This window comes from Sorghum bicolor, chromosome 1 (genome assembly GCF_000003195.3).
Source record: "Sorghum bicolor cultivar BTx623 chromosome 1, Sorghum_bicolor_NCBIv3, whole genome shotgun sequence".
NCBI lineage: Eukaryota > Viridiplantae > Streptophyta > Magnoliopsida > Poales > Poaceae > Sorghum > Sorghum bicolor.
The window spans coordinates 54,273,437-54,291,842 of NC_012870.2; the positions used below are offsets into that span (position 1 = coordinate 54,273,437).

Below are 18,406 nucleotides of genomic sequence, written 5' to 3' on the forward strand. Positions count from 1 at the left end.
ACTTTTATGTGAAGCCATCGGAACTGAGGCAGAAGGTGGCGGACCATCAAAAGAAGCAACGCGAAGCTCAGAAAAGAGTATTCACAGCCTAAGAAGAGAGTAGGAAAGGGGGTCCCACAGCTCGGAGAAGTATCAAAACCGGCGCCCCCTTTGATTGTGCCAAATCAATACGGCTCAAATGAAGACTTGATCTCAAAGAAATTCTTAGCGTTGTCTGAGCTAGACTCGCTTGAGCGTTACTTTGGACAAAGCGGTTTAAATATGGAAGAAATTGTCGCCATTGTTGGATGCCAAAAATTTGAAAAAGCCGAGGTAGTTGTTCAATGGACGGCAAGATATGAACCGGGCAGGAGTCTATTCGACCCTAAGCGTTTACACGAGCTCGGCACACAAATGTTTGAAATAAACAAATGGTGCATTGAGGCGTCTAAAAGGGAAGAGAATTGGATTTCTGTTCGTATTAGACAACATCACTACTTCCGTGGAGATGACCTCATATACGTGCAGTTCGAAGAATTGCACCAATTATGTCACCTCGACGCTCTTGACAAATCAATTGTCAGCTGCTTTTGTCTGTAAGTATTTTTTTCTTTTTATTATACTTCTAACTTCTTTAGTTACATGTATATAATCCTTACACACTTAGGATTTGTATGTATATATGCAGGCACCAAATGAGAGAGCTCAGAATGAGAAATGACAATAGTATTGGGTTCGTTGACCCTTATATTGTTTTCAAGGCTCCGCAGGCAATGTGAAATTCCCAAGAACCGGTTGATAATCTTTGACTCAATGAGAAAACCACAAGAAAATTATCAACAAATGGTAAACATTATTCAAAGGTACGTAATGTCGATCTCAGCTACAAAAATATCATAATATGACTCTATAATTATTAGTTCACGATCCACAATGGCTGTGTATAGGGTTTGGGAAAGATTCATTGACCGTGAACATCTCAGTGGATGTAAAGCGCCGCTTAACATAATACATCCACAAGTAAGTTCTACTAGCTAACAAACTTTCGCTAACTTTTAGCCTTATTGTCGTGGTCGTGAATATTTTTATATATATATCGTACAGTGGTGTTTAAGACAAGAAGGGGGAACAATCTATGTGCATATTACGTGTGCAAATTCGTGATGGCACAAGTCAATCAAACACCCACAGAGACGCTCAGAGTACGTTACATGTCTCTTTTCATTATCTCTTGAATTATATTGAATAACTTAGATAACTAATACCTTTTTTATTTATTTCAAATTAAAGACGGAATGGCTGAGGGAAAAGGTCCTACAACAAGACCGAATCAAAGCTATCTAAGAGACGATAGCAGGATTTCTCCGCGACCAAGTGATCAATCCAAACGGCGAGTTTCACTTCAACGGCAACGAAACTCTTATTCCAAACAACGATGATCATTTGTATCGTTTGTAGACATTGGGAGAAAAAACTCTATGTATATATGTGTTACGAATTTTGTACATATAAAACTATATATATATAAAGCTTTTTAAATATCTATTTAATTTTTGATGTGGTCTATTCATTTTATTATAGGCAAAGCTTAATTATTAAGCTTTCATTTATATATGCTTAATATGCGTGTAATATAAATATATTATTGTATCAGCAAAACATGTATTGAAAAACCTATTATTATATATTATATATAAACAATAAACAGAACCGAAGAAGTGAACAAAAAAAAAAGAAAAAGAAACCCTTTAACACCGGTGTTAAAGGGTCCTGCAACGTGGCAGCCCTGGCAGGACCCTTTAACACCGGTTGGTAACACCAACCGGTGTTAAAGGGGGGCTTCAGCCCCGGTTGTCCGAACCGGGACTAAAGGGTGGGCCTTTAGTCCCGGAAGGGCAGCACCGGCTCGGGAACCGGGGCAACAGGCCCTTCCCGACCGGTGCTAATGCCCGAACGTGTGGCAGTGTTATAATTGTTAAACAATAAAAATAATCATTTAATTTATATTGGTAAAAATAAATGGGGGTTTTTTAGGGGGAGGCAAACGATCTCTCCCTAGTTTCTAAAGTACCTCTAGAGTCTAGACCTATACCAACTATATTCCTCTGATACATTCGGGGGTATATTGCTCATTTGTCCATTCCAAAGACGTTTGCCTTGTGGTCCACGTCTACTATGCTTGCCTCAGTTCACCAGGTTGGACAAGTGGACTTCATCCAAACCTCCAAGATTTAGTCTTCCACTCGCATGCATGGACAATTAGACTCTCCCGCGGTCTCTACTGTCAGGCTTAATTTGTCCTTGTAGCTTCAAGAGCAGTCTACATTCCCAAACTTCCGGAGCAATAATGTCTCTTCTTGCTACCTCAAGTATCTTTTGGGGTCCCTAAAAACACCAGATAATTAATGGGATATACCTTTCACAGAAGTGAAAGATGGCATATCAAACAGGGTGTGTGTGGGGGGGGGGGGGGGGTGGGGGTGTTACGAACGTCTCGATAGGATCTAAGCCTAGTAGGGAGCTACCTTAGAAGGTAGACTAGAGGGATGTTGTTAAACAAGCAATGAATGAGATGCTTAATTTACTTGCTCATTGGTTATAGAACTACAACACATGCTCAGCCTAAATCTCATATCAAGATGTATTTTTCCCTCACTATCTTATGTGTATATGATCTATACAAGCTTAGGTTAGATTTATCCTCTTTTATGTATATCATTATTAAGTTTGCCCTTATATGCAATAACTTAATGTTAGGCACTCAAGCAATTAGTGGGTTAGATAGAAAACACTAGCCAAATCACTATCGATCCCTATGGATACACCATATGAGCCCTTCAATACTACTTAGGAAAAGCTACAACTACACCATGCACTTGTGGTTTACAAATTTTGTGTTTACAAAGCACCAATAATATCATCTTGGTCTCTCCACTGGAAATACAAGCTATTCTGACGACATGTAGCGAAATATCTAAACCAAAGAACAGGTGGTCCCTGTCCTCCTCAACAATATTTTACATAGAACACATGTACAAGTAGAATGGGCGTTAAGGTTTCTGCACTGCAACATGTCTGTTGTGTTTAGCTTATCCGCTATCATCAACCAATATGCAAGCAATGAATTTTGATCATGCATGGTGTGCATTTTTACATCCATAATGTCGGATGTATGGGCCAAGGGCACCCGCATCGCCCCTATATTTGACCATGTCTATCTATTGGCCTCGGAGCCATGGCAAAAGAGGACCACGAAGGCCAGGTGGATCCACCGACTAGGAGGTCAGGGAAGATTGAGGATATCTAGAGCCATCGTACCTCGATGATAGAATAGAATCAATCTAGTACGCATTCCATGTAACAGACAAGGAAACCAATCTATTAGCTGATCAGATATGTTGTAATCCTACTGCCTCATGCTATATAAGGGGGAGTAGGGGTCCCCAATCAGGATCAATTCATTTCGATATTCACCTCACCTACTTCATTCTAGTGCATAGCTAAGACGAGTAGCAACCCATGTAACCGAGCATACGAATACAGAGATCCACCTTCACACTGGACGTAGCGACTCCACGAGCTTGAACTAGTATAAACCTTGTGTCTCATGTGCTACCATCTGATTCATCTTATGTGAGTAGCTGATAGCTATTGCCGGAGCTAAATTTTCTGACACATATCTTGGAGAAAGTACGAGGAATATTCATACCATCAACTATGAATTTGTAAAGCCAATAGGAAGCATAGGTTTGATTCCCCAGTATGAACTAACACTAATCTCGGAAATTACCTTCATAATGTTATCCCATTAAGCAAAGTATGAACTAACAGCGAGTGTTGCTTTTGTCATAAGAATGAGATAATTAAGCACCTTTTCTTTCAATTCTGATTTGCACTAGCCTCATAGTATCCCCCATCTTTTTGGGAGTTGGCTTCAAGGGTTTAAGAAGGATCTCAAAGCTATAATTATGTTGGGTGCAGCAGCTACTTGTTGGTCAATTTGCTTGGTCATGCAGAACTGATTTAGTTTTTGAAAAAAAAACTTATTTACTCTCCCTTGCATGTGGTTATTTGGTAATCCATTGGATACATACATGGGCTATCCTCGTTTGGTGTTGAAGGCATCACAACAATTGATGCAAATGGCCTTGATATTTTCACCCAAGCACATGGCTGGTGATCTAGTCTTAGTATCGATGGCCATATATTATATTATTAGATGTTTTTCCTCTTAGGCTTTGTGTTAGGCAGAAGCCCAAATAAAGTGAGTTCACTTTTATTGTATCATAAAATCCTTTATAGAATAATTTGATTAAGCTCCATTTGGAAGAACTGCAACTTAAAGAAATCCATGGGTTTCTTGAAGCTCGGTATTTATAGTTGTCACAAATTTGGATCTGGAGCTAGAGTTTGTAATCAAACATGGATCTTCTCAAAGCTAGAACTGTGTCAAATGGTAACACTTGCCATTTGTGAGTCAAATCTCTACCACCCTATGCCTCATGTATATCACCTAAAATCAACTTCAAGAGTATTTCATAAACTTACTCTCTAAATCATAATTTGAAGACCCATTTAAATAAAAATCTTCTTTCCACCCTCCAACACCTTCTACCTTCTGCGGACTAGATAGCCAGCCTTAGTCTCCATGTTTGGTTAGTGAGAAATCTAAAACAAGGGGTGTGGCAATATTTGAGGATCTAATTAAAGAATTTGGTAGAGTGTATTTTTCCACTAAAATCTCTATTCCGATCAATTAGGAAGGATATAAGAGGTTCTTGGAGTTGCTCTAATTGATACAACGATTGCTAACAATAATGCGATATATTTTCACTCCTTTTGTCCAATTTTCTGGGCTAAAAACATGTTTCAAATTTAAAAAGTCATTGATCTAGTTAATCTATAATTTTTATCGAGTTTGTCTTCATCCGAGTTGGTATAAAAGAACTTAATATCCAAAACAAATCTGTAATTCATATTATGAACATTGAAAATGACTATTAATAATAATAATCAACATGGATAATAAGTATTCATGCCAGTTTTAAAGCACTTGGGGGACAGTCATATGCTATATCTGTCTTAGTTCTAATTTTTTCCACAAGAGATGAGTGCTTTTTAGTTTGGATTAGATGCAAATGAAACGATATTTATAGTTTGTGGCGAGCTAACATGTTGTATTCCAAATAGAAGAAAATAAACTTGTTTGTTTAATTACACTGATTAATTAGTCACTATTATACCCATAGCAAGCAAGAAGGTTCAATGTGCGTGGGCCTGCAGTTTGAGGCTTTGAACCAACTTGCAGCAACTGTCCCCAATCAAAAGGTGAATACAGATATATAGTAATCTGCTGGACATATAGTATTACTAGTCATTGAGATGCTGCATTTGTCTAAAAGACTATTTGGGTCACATTTGCAGTATTAGAATCTCTGCTTGTAATTATGATACGCTGAGTTGTTTAGATCCCTACATCATATATAGGTGCTAGATTATTATACATTCACTTATAATATCCTATATTAGTATGTTTGACATGGATTATATATAAGATTCAAATATAATCTGCTGGTTGGATTATTATTATAACTCAACTTACAGGGGATGTTTGGATTGTCAAGAGATTATTTTACCTTATTATTATAATGACCCAAATGTGATTGAAACATGGCTAATAAGTAGATTAAGTAGTATCAACCTTGCATATCAAAGATATGTTTCCAGGCCTCTGGACATATAGTACCACAACTTGATTTTGGAAAGTGTTATTGTGTGGCTTGTAGGTTTTGTTAGCTACAACTTCTAAGTTAGCTAGATACATTGCATTAGTGGCTTCTAGAGCAGTATTATATTAACTAAGCTAGCTAGCTAGTTAGCTTGCCAACTATAAACATATGTACAACTTCCGATCCGTTGACTCTCACGGAATGCAGTTAGCCTACAACAGCCTTTTGGTTTTGTTATAGTTAGCCAGCACCATCGAGCGTCATTGATCCGATCCCGGCATGCGTGAAGGCCATGCACATGAGATTCTCAATAGCCTACCATTTTTCACTGTATTTAAAAATTTCACCTTTATGTATAATCTTTTGGACAATTTCATAGGGAGATAAGATTTTTAGACAAATATTGGGAGAAAGTTATCATGAGAAGTTCTTTAGAGAAAGAATTTATCTATAAAACTTATGAACAACTTGTAGGCATAAAGTTTTTATTGCCAACTTGATCAAAATGAGTTTAAAAATAACTAATTCAATAAGTTTTATATGGACTTCTTAGCCATAATGCTTTCGCAGAACTTTCAGGAGAATATTGTCATTAAAAGTTCTTGGAGTTCTATTTTCTAAACCATTACGAGTAATCTACACATATAAGTTTTTTACTATTCAACATCTAAACAACTGCCTCAAATTTGTATTCAGAACATATGATATATTTCTATATATACCAAACATTTTTCTAATAACTCGATCAACCAAATTTCTATAAACTTTATCAGAACACAACTTAGATCATATCCAAGAGTCTTTCTTATAAACGACTGTTGACGGGAAATAAGACCCAGTTCTATATACTCAAAAGCCTGTCAACAGTCCTCGATTGAAGGAAGATAAACATCACATGAACATATTTATCACTAATAAAGTTCCACTTGTACTCTTAGCTCGTTCAATGCAGGGAAGAAAGAAATGAACCCTGTGGGCCCCATAACCTCGGTCGGCCGACCATGGTTTGGGCCCACCAAGGGCTTCCCTCCATGGTATGAGCCATGGCATACTTCAAGGAGTCAATTCCAACCCTCGGATCCAAGTGTGCTTGCCCAATGGTTCAAACACTTAGCACATGGATCCTTGGGCCCATATGGAAGCAAGCAAGTGTGCAACCAGACTCAACTTTGGACAACACTTCACATGACAAGTGGGGACATCACCAAGAGGCTAGTGGTGGGCCAGGGGCCCCAAAGGTTGGTCGGCCGACCGACCAATTGGGTCATGCCACCTAGCCCAGCCTCCCACCGACCTATGGACCTTCTAGAAGGTCAGTGGCACCCACTGTCATCTAGATGGCAGGTCGGCCGACCTACATGTGGGCCCCATCTTGAATCGGTTCACTCCCACCGACGTCCCCCTGATGAACATGTGATGAAAATCCCCAACTGTTGATCATATGGCGGTTCCAAGGTCGGTTTATCCAACGGTGCATGCTGGAGGTCACGTGGATTGTTGACGTGGCAGTGGAGTAGCCCCTACTCCACCTCCTGCAATAAATAGCCCCTATAGGCCTTCATCTTCCATATCTCACACTTCAAGATCCACTTGTTACAATGTAGGGTAGTAATAGTTAGTCTAGTGTGGGAGTTAGAGTTGAGTCGAGCGAAGCTCAGAGTCTCCGGAGTCGTCTTCTAGAGAGTCTAGTATTCCTCTTTACCCTTTCTCTTGTAAGAGTTTGAGTATTTAATATATTTACTTTTCCTTTACTTTTCTAAGTACTTACTTTTAGTATCTACTTAGTGCAATATTCTATTGTAGTGTCCTAGTCTATCTTATAGTAGTTATATACTAGCTAAGTTAGCCTTAAGTGCTTGGGTTATTTTCTCTACCGGTAACACGATGCTTGGACTAGGTCGTATTTATGCTAGTGCATTTGTTTTATTCTGCCATGTGGTTTTCAACTAGGGAACATATCTAGTGCAAACCACAACCTTCGTGAAAACCTATGCAAACCATAGCAAAAAAGTTGTCTAAATTCATCAAAAAAATCACACATGTAGATGATTTGATAATACACAACATTGTAAAATATCTTGTCCAAACTCAACTTTGTTTGTGAGATATAAAAATAACAAATTTCAAGCTAGAAAGGTGTCCACAGAATTTGCTAGAAATTTGTTATTTTTATATCTCACAAATGAATTCGAGTTTGGATAAGATATTTTACAAGGTTGTGTATCATCATGTCATCTATATGTGTGATATTTTTGCTGAATTTAGATGACTTTTTTGCCATAGTTTGCACAGGTTTTCACGGAGGTTGTGGTTTGCACTAGATATGTTCCCTTTCAACTATGGTTAAATTGATTCAAAAAAATTTAGTTTGAAAATGACTTTGAAATTTACAAAAAGAAACAAAAAGAGGAATTCCTCCGTCTCTCTTGGCTGAATAGCATGCTTCAGTCTAACCCACCGTAGACGGCCTAGCAGAGCAGGCCACCGACGCCCTCCTTGTCTCTCTATGCTGCGGCCCCGCGTCCTCAGTCACCGCAAGCGAAGCCACCTTGGAAGCTGGTCATCTATTTCCTTGTGTCGTGCAGGAGACGGACTCCGCCTGGGCAAACGTGACCGCCCGGATCCGATTCTTCCGAGATCCTGTGGAATCGCTATGTCTAGCGCTCCCATAAGAAGACCGAGATGTTCTCCGCACCTCGTTACCAACTGCGCCGCCTTAAGCCCTAGCTCCCATAATAATGTTTATCCTGTCACGTGTTTATGATTTTACTAATTAACTAGCAAAATATGCCCGTACGTTGCAACGGGAGAAAAAAATAAAACTTTCAAACTTTAATAGGAAGGGACCATGGTAATGATATAATTTCTATTTATAATTTATCCTTTGTATAAAACTTGAAATGTATACTTTATTTTACTATGACTATGATATCCATAATATTTTGTGACTTTTTTAGGACCCATAAAATGTTTAATTATAGTCTGCAAGCAGTTATTTGTTGACATCTCAAGAATTAGTTTGTGCGATGACGATTATGACGAGAGACCTCTCTTGATTTTTTACATGGCAGTCATCATTGATGATTCCAGAAATACATTTATTTAGACTGAATTAGATAACAAACAGAACAAACTGATCAAGATTTAGTTCATGTACTATTAATTGATTTAGATTTTAATAAAAACAAATTTTTGTAATCAATACTGCATCAACAATTTAGTAACAAAATCTTTTGTAGGGAAAATTAATAGACTGGCCTTGTTTATTATTTTTCTTTAACGAGGGATTGTTTTGGATGGATCTGGAATCTAGATTTGGTTCTATACGTGTGCGGCCTGGATACCGAATAACGATACGATACTTTACCTTAATAAATAGACCAGACCAAAAAAAATCAAGACAAAAAAAGAGGCTGAAATTTATTACTAGCAAAACATACCCGTGCGTTGCAACGGGATATAGTTTGCCACACAGTCACATAAACAACTTCTGGCACAAAGATTTATTCTAAGTTTGCATCATTAGTTCTAATTTAGTTTAGAATCACTCTACATTGTGTTCGGATAATCATTACTTCATGATAATTAGGGGCTAATAGAATGAGACAAACCTACTTATATTTTTTCTAAACGTTGGTGATTTTATGCCAAAGAGATTAGAAGTAATTTATAAAGATACTTTCATACTTTTGCTTCATTTACTTTTTTTGTTTTCCATAAACTCTCATAGTAGCCGGCCAAAGAACAGTAGCACGTCAACCTCAGAGTCAGCTAATCACACGCCGTTGTTTTCTACTTCCACCTCCCTCCCATGTATATATCCTCTTGTATGATATTTCTTTTTCTTTTTTTTTCCTCCTTCAATATTTACTTCATCTCCATCTTATCCAACCCCATGGGTCCTTCCGAGTTCAGCCTCATCTTCATCTGTGCCCAACGAACGACACCGCCGCATCGGCCAAAGAGAGCGACGTCCGTGAGGATTCTCGGCCTCTCTATGTCCCCAAGCCGATCTCTACGGCAACGGGCTGCCGAGGCTGCGCTTCTTTCCTGACGACCGTGTCGATCTGCCGGCGTCCATCACCAACCCGCTCCTCGAGTGGGCGCACGAGGCGCACTGGTCCATGGTCAGCTTCAGTGTGAAGCGCCTCCGCCTGCAGGGCCTCATCGAGGGCTCCATCGACAAGCTCCGCCGCACCGCGCGCCTCGATGCCAGGGCCAAGGCCCGCTCCACTGGCCACATGACCGCCTCGCTCGCCACGCTTGGGTCCGACAACAACGCCTCCGATGGGGATTCCGAGGACGAGGAGAAGGTGGCAGCGCGGTAGCCGGCCATGAAGCGAGAGCTCGTCAACGACGACAAGGACTCTGACGAGTTGGAGGAAGAGAACGAGCCACTCGCGGCCATCGTCACTGCCACCAAGAAGAGGCGCGCGAGGAAGCTCAGCGACGAGTTCGACCGCATCGCCGTGGAGCAGCAGCTGGTGGCAAGCACCGGAGAAATCTCGATGCCACGCTCTCCTCCTTCCGCTCCAAGATCTCCGACCTCCGCCGCACCTTCTTCCATGGCTCCCCCTCTTCCAAAATTCGGTTTGGATTTTACATATGCTAGCTGGTTTGCAAGCGAGTCCGACGGGGACACGAGCGGACGGTCGCGTAGATGCGGACGGCGGCGAGCACAGCGAGCGCGCGTGGGCGCAGCCGCGGCATCGACGTCCCTGCACCTCGCCGGCCTTTTCGCAATGGCGGGCGCGTAGATGCGGACGGCCGGCCTTTTCGCGACGGCGAGCGCGTAGATGCGGACGGCGACGAGCAGGCAGCGAGCGCGTGAGGGCGAGCGAACGGCGGCAAGCGGGAGCGAGGACGCGTGGGTGAGCGGACGGCGAGCGCTTGAGTGAGCGGACGGCGAGCACGCATGGTGTGGGCGACGAACGGCGGCGTTTTCATCCGGCATCGAGTGACTGTTTGCGAGTTGCGGCTGCGGTTCTTTTTTTTAACGGAGAAAACAAATCCAACGAGATGGTGAAGGCCGTTCCGTGCGGGAACAGGCCGTGCGTGGGGAGCCTGAATGGGCTGCGAATGTGATTCTGTTTTGTAGAATGGGCCAGACGAAAAACAGCCCAGACGAAAAAAGGCTGAAATTTTACCTCTTTATTATTAGGGATAGACTAGCAAAACATGCCCGTGTGTTGCAACTGGAGAAAAACTATTACATGTTAATGGCAAACAACAATAGAAATAAGACATTTATTTATGTGGGAGCCTCACTCTACTCTAGACCCCACTGCAAAATGTAACACCTGATTTTAAGAACAAAATAAGATATGCACCATATGTGAGTTTTAGAAGACAAGCCTCACATATAGCTACAAATAAGGGGTAATATCAAAGGACAATGCATAAATTATATAGCGTAGATAATAAATTAGAAACAACCTTGGGCAGCAAACACGGAAGAGAACTCCAAACTTCGGGTGTTAACCTCACTCTACAGGATCCAACTGACTGGTTGATCACAAGCCCAAAACTTCTCCTGAGGTGTGGGAGAGATAGCAAGAGTGAGTTCAAGACGAACTCCGCAAGTATAACAACTAGATCGTATAGATCCCACAATCTCATAATCAATGTGACATAAATAATATAGAGCATTAAACAATAATCAATGAGTTTCATAACACAAGATTCATCACCCTTAATGTAAGAGTTCCCAAGGCCGCTCGTGACCGTGAGCACGGCTAGTATACCAGTTTTTAACACTCTGCAGAGGTTGTACATCTTTACCCATGAGTCATGATTTACCCTTTCGCCTGAGGTGATCAGCCTCGTAACCCACTACCAAGGTAGGTCGGCAGGGATCACTATGAAGTCTTTCAAAGGTTCGTCTAATAAGTTAGGACCGCTTGGTTTCGGTAGTCAGTCCGTGTGATTCTACCACTCGCAGGGAATCCACGGTCTGCTATCCCCCATTTGCGCCACACGGGTAACCTCTAACAAGCTAGAAAAGTTACTCATACTTGACTAAAGCCAGATCCATTATAGCCCTCATGGTTGCACTTTCATCCCGGTTATCACTTACGAATAAATCCTCAGGTTGTTAAAAAGTCATTATTATCATTTGTTGCTTTATATCAATGTAGTCACAAGATCATGGTCATAGAATTAAAACCCAAATGCTATACTTGCCTTGATCCAATTGCTCCTGCTGGTCCTGCTGATCTTACTTGCTTCCAAGGCTCTGATCTTGATCGCTGAAATAAAGCTCACCGACTAGACTCTATCATCGATCATCAACACACAACAATCGGAGACAGACATACGAAGCAAACAATCCTTTAATTAGAACAGTACACCAATAGATCAAAAACAAAATAAAATGTTTAAAAACAGAACCTATGTTTTGCTACGATCACATAGACACCAAGATCACGAAGATCGGAACTAAAACGATCAAGTTATGAATTTACAGCGATTTCCTATAGGCAATTAATTAATTAAACCTAACCCTGAAAAATAAAAAGTGGCAAACTACAAAAACAGTAGTACTAACATGTAGAGAATTTAATTACGAATCTAACGCAATTTGAACGGGTCAAATCGGAGCTAAAACGAATATTTTATGACCAAAACAATGCAATGGCAATTCTGTAAATTTCTGAAAGCGCATTTTGACCTAAACCGACGGAGTTTACGTTTTCCAAACGGCAAGGCCTAAACTGAGAAATACGCTAAGGACTGCGGCCGAATTTTGAAATCTAGGAGGGGTTCTTTACGCAAAATTGCCCCGTGCATCCAGGGCCGTTGGATCACGAACGGGTGGCACAGATTAGAAGAAAAATTAAGAGAGAGAGGGAGAGGGTGGCGCGTGGCCGGAGGGGAGGAAGGAGGCGGCGGGCTCCATGGCCGCGGCGAGCAAGGTCGCCGGAGAAACCCGATAGGGTGCTACGGTGCACGGTTTTCAACACCAAAAACACCGGGAGAGGGAGAAGGACAACGCGATTCCAACCAAGCCCTCTGCGCGGCCGGGGGAAGACCCAAGAGGCCCGCGCCATGGCCGGCCGCGACGAACTACTCCGGCGAGCGCGGCCGGGGCGCTAGAGTGCCTCGAATCGCTCGGCAAAAGGACAGGGAGGGAGCGGGGAAGGAGACGAAGCTCACCACGGCATGAATTCTGAGCGAAAACGGCTCCAAACAGAGGGACGACGCGCGGCGGTGCTTGCTTCTCCGGCGACGGTTTCTGCGCTAACCAAGAAGAGCAGTGGCAGGGAGAGAATGAGATGGGGAGGGAGAGAAAGCTCGGGCGCGCGGGGGTTTTCTCCAACTTAAAGCCGAGGCGCGGGGAGGGAACGTGGGGGAGCGGGGGGCACAGCTTGGGTTTTCCAACCGAGAGAGAGAGAGAGTCGGGGGTGGGCGGTTGGAGGAAGGGGATGGTCCTGACGGGGGGCCCCACCCGTCAGCCACCAGCAAGAGAGAGAGGGGGAAAGGGAGGGGAAGGCGGCTGGGCCGCGGCCCAGGAGGGGGGGGGCAGGGGTTTGCTGGGCCACAAGGCCCAAAGGAGGAAGGGGAGGGGGAAAAGCTTTTTTCCTTTTTATTTTTCCAAACAAATTTTCAAACTCTTTCAAATGGAATATGAATTCAAAACACTTTTGCTAAAAACCACACTTCACAAAAATAAAATGCTAGGTATTACTGGCTGTTGCGTCACCCCCGGTGGTGGTCCCAGGTATTACTGGCCCTTGGACCAGACCTGGGGAGCCCGCAGCAGAGGAGGCTCCTGCTCGGGGCGGCGTAGGGACTTCACTCCCCCCGGCAGGAGGAGCGGTCGGAGATCTTCCCTTCTCTGAGGAGTCAGTTGAGGGAGCCTCTCCAGCCCTGGTCGGGCTGCTTGTCGTGGTCGGTGCCGCGCTCGGGAGCCCCTCGGTGCTCCCAGGCGCGACTGCAGCTGTTGGCTGCTCTGTGGTCTGGGGGGCCGCATCCCCAGAACCGCGGGCAGGCTCGCCCGTTCCTTGGCTGGCAACCTGGCCGGGGTCGACATCCGACGCCGCACTACAGAAACAACAGTCAAATTTCAAAAAAAAAGAAAAAGAAAAATCAAAGAGGAGTCCAAAAATACGTAAGTCGAACACTTACAGGTCTGATCGACGGTGGTTGGCGGTGAACCTCCTCCTCGCCCGGCCGGTCGGCACCTGCGCCCCCGTCTCGACAACTTGCGGTGCCGGGGCGTCGCTGGCCACTCGATCAGTAGCGGCCGACGCATTATCTGGGCGACCCCGGGGCCGTCGGACCAACGACGGCGCAGCCTCCTCGTCGTCGTCGTCGTCGTCAACGATCCGCACGAGCCGACGACGCTTCGGTGCTTGGCTGCTCTCCGCCGGAAGATCCGCCGGCAAAGGATCTGCCGGCAATGGCCTCTTCCCCGCTACCCTCTCCTCGGAGGTCGGGATGGGGCGGGCTTGGTCCTCTTCACTGCTAGTATAATGAGTACACCGCGCAGCGTCCTCCTCTGGCGGGTCTTCTCCCGCAGGATTTTCCATCCCCGGTGCCAGTGATACATACACTGTGCACCGGTCGACACCGCCGATCTGCAAAAGCAACAGAGATGAGTCAACTGCCGACGATATACGAATGCTAAAACAGAATCTGCTACATACCTTTGGTGCTGGTCGTCCTAACTTGAAGGCTTGCACCCGATCACTACCACGGATGAAGCCTCCGTCCGCGAAGTTAAACAGCTCGTTCAACAGCTGTTGTACCTCCGTTTTCTCCAAGATCTCCGACCGCATCCTGGTCGGGTCTGCGCTTCCGGCATACTCGTACGCCGAGTGTACCCTCTTCTGTCAGGGCATCACCCGGCGGCAAATGAAGTTGCCGACCACGCCAAGCCCGTCCAGGCGCAACCAGTCGATCAGCTTCATGAGATCCGCCACTGGACCGTCAAACTCCGGGCGGTCGGTCCAGCTCGTCCTCTTCTCAGGAATGTATCCCACGTCGCAGAACGTGGAGCTGCCCGGTTCCTCCCTGATGTAGAACCACTTCCTGTACCATTCGGTTAAGGAAGTGTTCCATGGACAGTGCAGGTAGCGATTCTTCATCCCATCACGAAGGTTGAGGTATACTCCACCTGCAACCTTGGAGCCTCCAACTGCTCCCTTCTTCCTCAAGCAGAAAAGATACCGGAAAAGATCGAAGTGCGGCTCTATGCCAACATAGGCCTCGCACAGGTGGATGAAGGTGGAAATAAGGAGAATTGAGTTCGGGTGCAGATTGCAAATCCCGATCTCATAGTACAAAAGAAGACCTTGAAGAAAAGGATGAACAGGAACACCAAAGCCTCTCTTAACGAAATCTTCAAAAACGACGATCTCACCGGCGCGAGGGTCGGGGTAGCTCTCCCCCTCCGGTGCCCTCCAGCCGCCGAGCTCTGCGCCGTGCAGAAGCCCCATATCGACGAGGTCACCAAGAGATTTTGTGGTGCTGCGAGACTTCTTCCACTCCTTGGCCATCAGTTCGGCCCTCTTCCTGGAGTCGCTCTTCGCCATTAGAGGTGCGAATGTGGGCTGGAGTTAGGAAGATGCAGGAGATTGGAGAAGATGAGAGCGGAAGGTTTGAAGGCAATGGCAGGCGAAGCGGTACAGGCGGACCTATTAGGCCCTTATAAACCCGCGACTCCACCTCTCCCACTTCCTGTATTCTCGGGAAGTGGGCAGGCCATGCGGCGGACGCGGCGTTTTGGTTTACAATGATTATAGACAATTAATGCGGCGGAGTTTTCGTACCAATTGATGGTTTCCTTTTCTCAAACCATGCAAAGAGCGGTTGTACAGTTGCCAGGTGCAACTTTTCATGCATCCGTCTGACATATCGTCAGGAGACCTCGTCACGTCAACTTTAACTGGAAAGATCTTTTCAAAAGTAAGAAGACACATACGCCAGTGAGTCAACAATCCGGGGACTGTACCGACCACCGAGCACTCGACGCTCGGGGACTGGTCGCCCAGTCTATCAGCTCGGAACTTCAAGGACTGCACCGACCACCGAGCATTCGACGCTCGGGGACTGGTCGCCCAGTCTATCAGCTCGGAACTTCAAGGACTGCACCGACCACCGAGCACTCGACGCTCGGGGACTGGTCGCCCAGTCTATCAGCTCGGAACTTCAAGGACTGCACCGACCACCGAGCACTCGACGCTTGGGGACTGGTCGCTCAGTCTATCAGCTCAAAGCTTTAAAGCATGCACCGACCACTGAGCACTCGGCGCTCGGGGACTGGTCGTACAGTATAGCAACATATAATTCCAAGAAGCACACTAAGTGCTTGGGGACTGGTCGATTGGTCTTTTCAATTGCAGGCGAGCATGACATGCTCGGGGACTGGTCGATTGGTCTTTTCAATTGCAGGCGAGCATGACATGCTCGGGGACTGGTAAATTCACTTTAGACCTTGCTACAAGGCTCATAATTCGCCTTCCAGCAAGCTCGGGGACTACATCGGTACGATGCATCTAGCGATGCATCTCAGTCTCAAAACTACTTTGGGGAATTTTCTTTTGACCCTGGCACCACGTGCCTACGTCACCTACTACCAGGCTCGGGGACTAAGTGGGCACACTTCACCTAGCGGTGAATTTGCTTGCTTTTTTGATGCTTTTACCTTTCAAAAAGGTAAAGTGGGCACACTTCACCAGGAAAGAAATTTTTTAATTTAGAGCACCATGCATTCTTCGAACAACTCGCTTCTTCGATGTCAATGTTGATCAACTGTCTTTTGAGTTGGTCAAAGAACCGTTGCAACTGTTTGGGCGACTTTCCCACTTATTGAAGACGTCAAGTCTCACTGATCGAAGAAGCTCAAGACGGCGTGTTACATCACAATACATGGTGCTCGGGGACTAGCTGTGGGGGTATAAACCCCTATACCCTTACGGCTAGACTTCAGCCAGGAAGCTTGGCCCACTACGAGACGAGTTCAAGGCTTGATCCGACAGCTCGGAGTTTCGCGCAAGGAAACAAGACGTGGAGATCAAGCAGGATTCTAGTCGGTTAGAATAGGAATTGATATTGAATTATCTATGGCAATTGTAACCGACTAGGATTAGTTTCCAGATCCGTAACCCTGCCCTCCAGACTATATAAGGAGGGGCAAGGGACCCCCCTATCACATCATATTCTCTCAACACAAATCAATACAACCAGACGCAGGACGTAGGTATTACGCCAACTCGGCGGCCGAACCTGGATAAAAAGCTTGTCCGTGTCTTGCGTCACCATCGAGTTCGTAGTTTGCGCACCGTCTACCGATAAACTACTACCGTGGGTATACCCCAAGGTAGACTGCCGACCAGCTTTCGTCGACAATCTCCTCTGCACGGAGAGGTTTCAAAACCTGCAAAAAAACATGGCACGAAGGCCAACAACCACATATATACTAATCATGGCACGAAGGCCAACAACCACATATATACTAATCATGGCACGAAGGCCCATGCACAGAAGACCTGCAAATAATTTCGCTGAAATCCGATGTTGAAATTTTCTGAAATCCAGGAGTCGAGGATGGTACCCTATGCAGAGGGAGGCGATGCTCCTGGACCAGGCCTGCACAGCGCGGCTGAGCGGTGTCCGGGCGTGCACGGGCAGACGGTGCCGCGCGTGGGTGTGCAGGGGCGCGCACTGGCGGGCGGGTGACAACGGGCGCCGGCGTGCGGGCAGGCGGCGGCGCGCGGGCAGGCCGTGAGCGCGCGCAGCCGTGCGGGGAAGGGCGGACGGGTGCAGGCCGGCGGGGGCGCGCGGGGAGGCCGGAGCCGCGCGCAGCCGTGCGGGGGCGGGCGGGTGCAGGCAGGCAGGCGGCGGCGCGCGGGCAAGGCGGGCGCACGCGCGGCCGTGCGGTGGCGGGCGGCTGTGGGCGTGCGGCTGCGGGCAGGCGGCGGCGCGCGGCCAGGCCGGGCCGCTCCGCGCGGGCGCCGGCAACCGGGCACGCAGCGGCGCGCGAGCGGGGTCAGGCCAGGGGCGCGGGGGCAGGCCGGGGGCGCGCGTTGGCCGGCGGGTCCGCGCGGGCGGGTGCGACGCGGGCAGGCGGCGGCGCGGCAGCGGCGCGCAGGCAGGCGGCGGCGGCGCTCGGGGGGAGGGGGCAGGGCGCGCGGGGTTGGATTATGTTTAGGGGGATTTTGGGCCGGCTGTGTATATGGGCTTTAGGTTAAAAGCTTTGCCGGGTGCCAGTGCAGCGACACCCTGCAAAGAATTTTTATTTTTTTTTAGTAAAATCTTTGCCGGGTGCCTCGGTAAAGGCTCCCGGCAAAGGCTTCGGGAGCCAAATTAAGCTCCCGGCAAATTATTTTTTAATTTTTTGTTTTTTGGATCTATTTTTTTGTGTGGTCACTTGATACATTAAATAATTTCTTATTTCAAATTTTGGCACAATTCTAAGTTTATTAACTATATTTACTAAATTTTTTCCATTTCGTTCAATTTTTTCGAGTAATGTAAAATTGAACTACAGGTACATGAAATAATATAATTCGGTTATTCGAAAAATGAGATTCATAATATTTAGGGTATGTCAAGGCCGTATCTAGGAAGTTGCATGTATTTTGGCGCATCATATTATCATAGCATGAGATTATACTCGCGAGAAAAGTGTATTTAAATTATATAAAATTAAAACAAAGTCCGAAAATCACGAAACTTGTCGATGTGTCTTGCTA

At 45.7% G+C, this 18,406-nt stretch overlaps 1 protein-coding gene and 1 pseudogene across 1 annotated transcript in view; one reads left to right on the forward strand and one right to left on the reverse strand.

The window, feature by feature from the left end:
- LOC110432164 lies at positions 9,604-10,980 on the forward strand (annotated as a pseudogene).
- LOC110432168 (proline-rich protein 2-like) overlaps positions 17,267-18,406 on the reverse strand; it is a 3,594-nt gene continuing 2,454 nt past the window's right edge. Inside the window, exon 2 of the mRNA XM_021452116.1 lies at positions 17,267-17,878. Coding sequence (XP_021307791.1) covers positions 17,267-17,878 — 612 coding nt within the window. The remainder of the gene's footprint in view (positions 17,879-18,406) is intronic.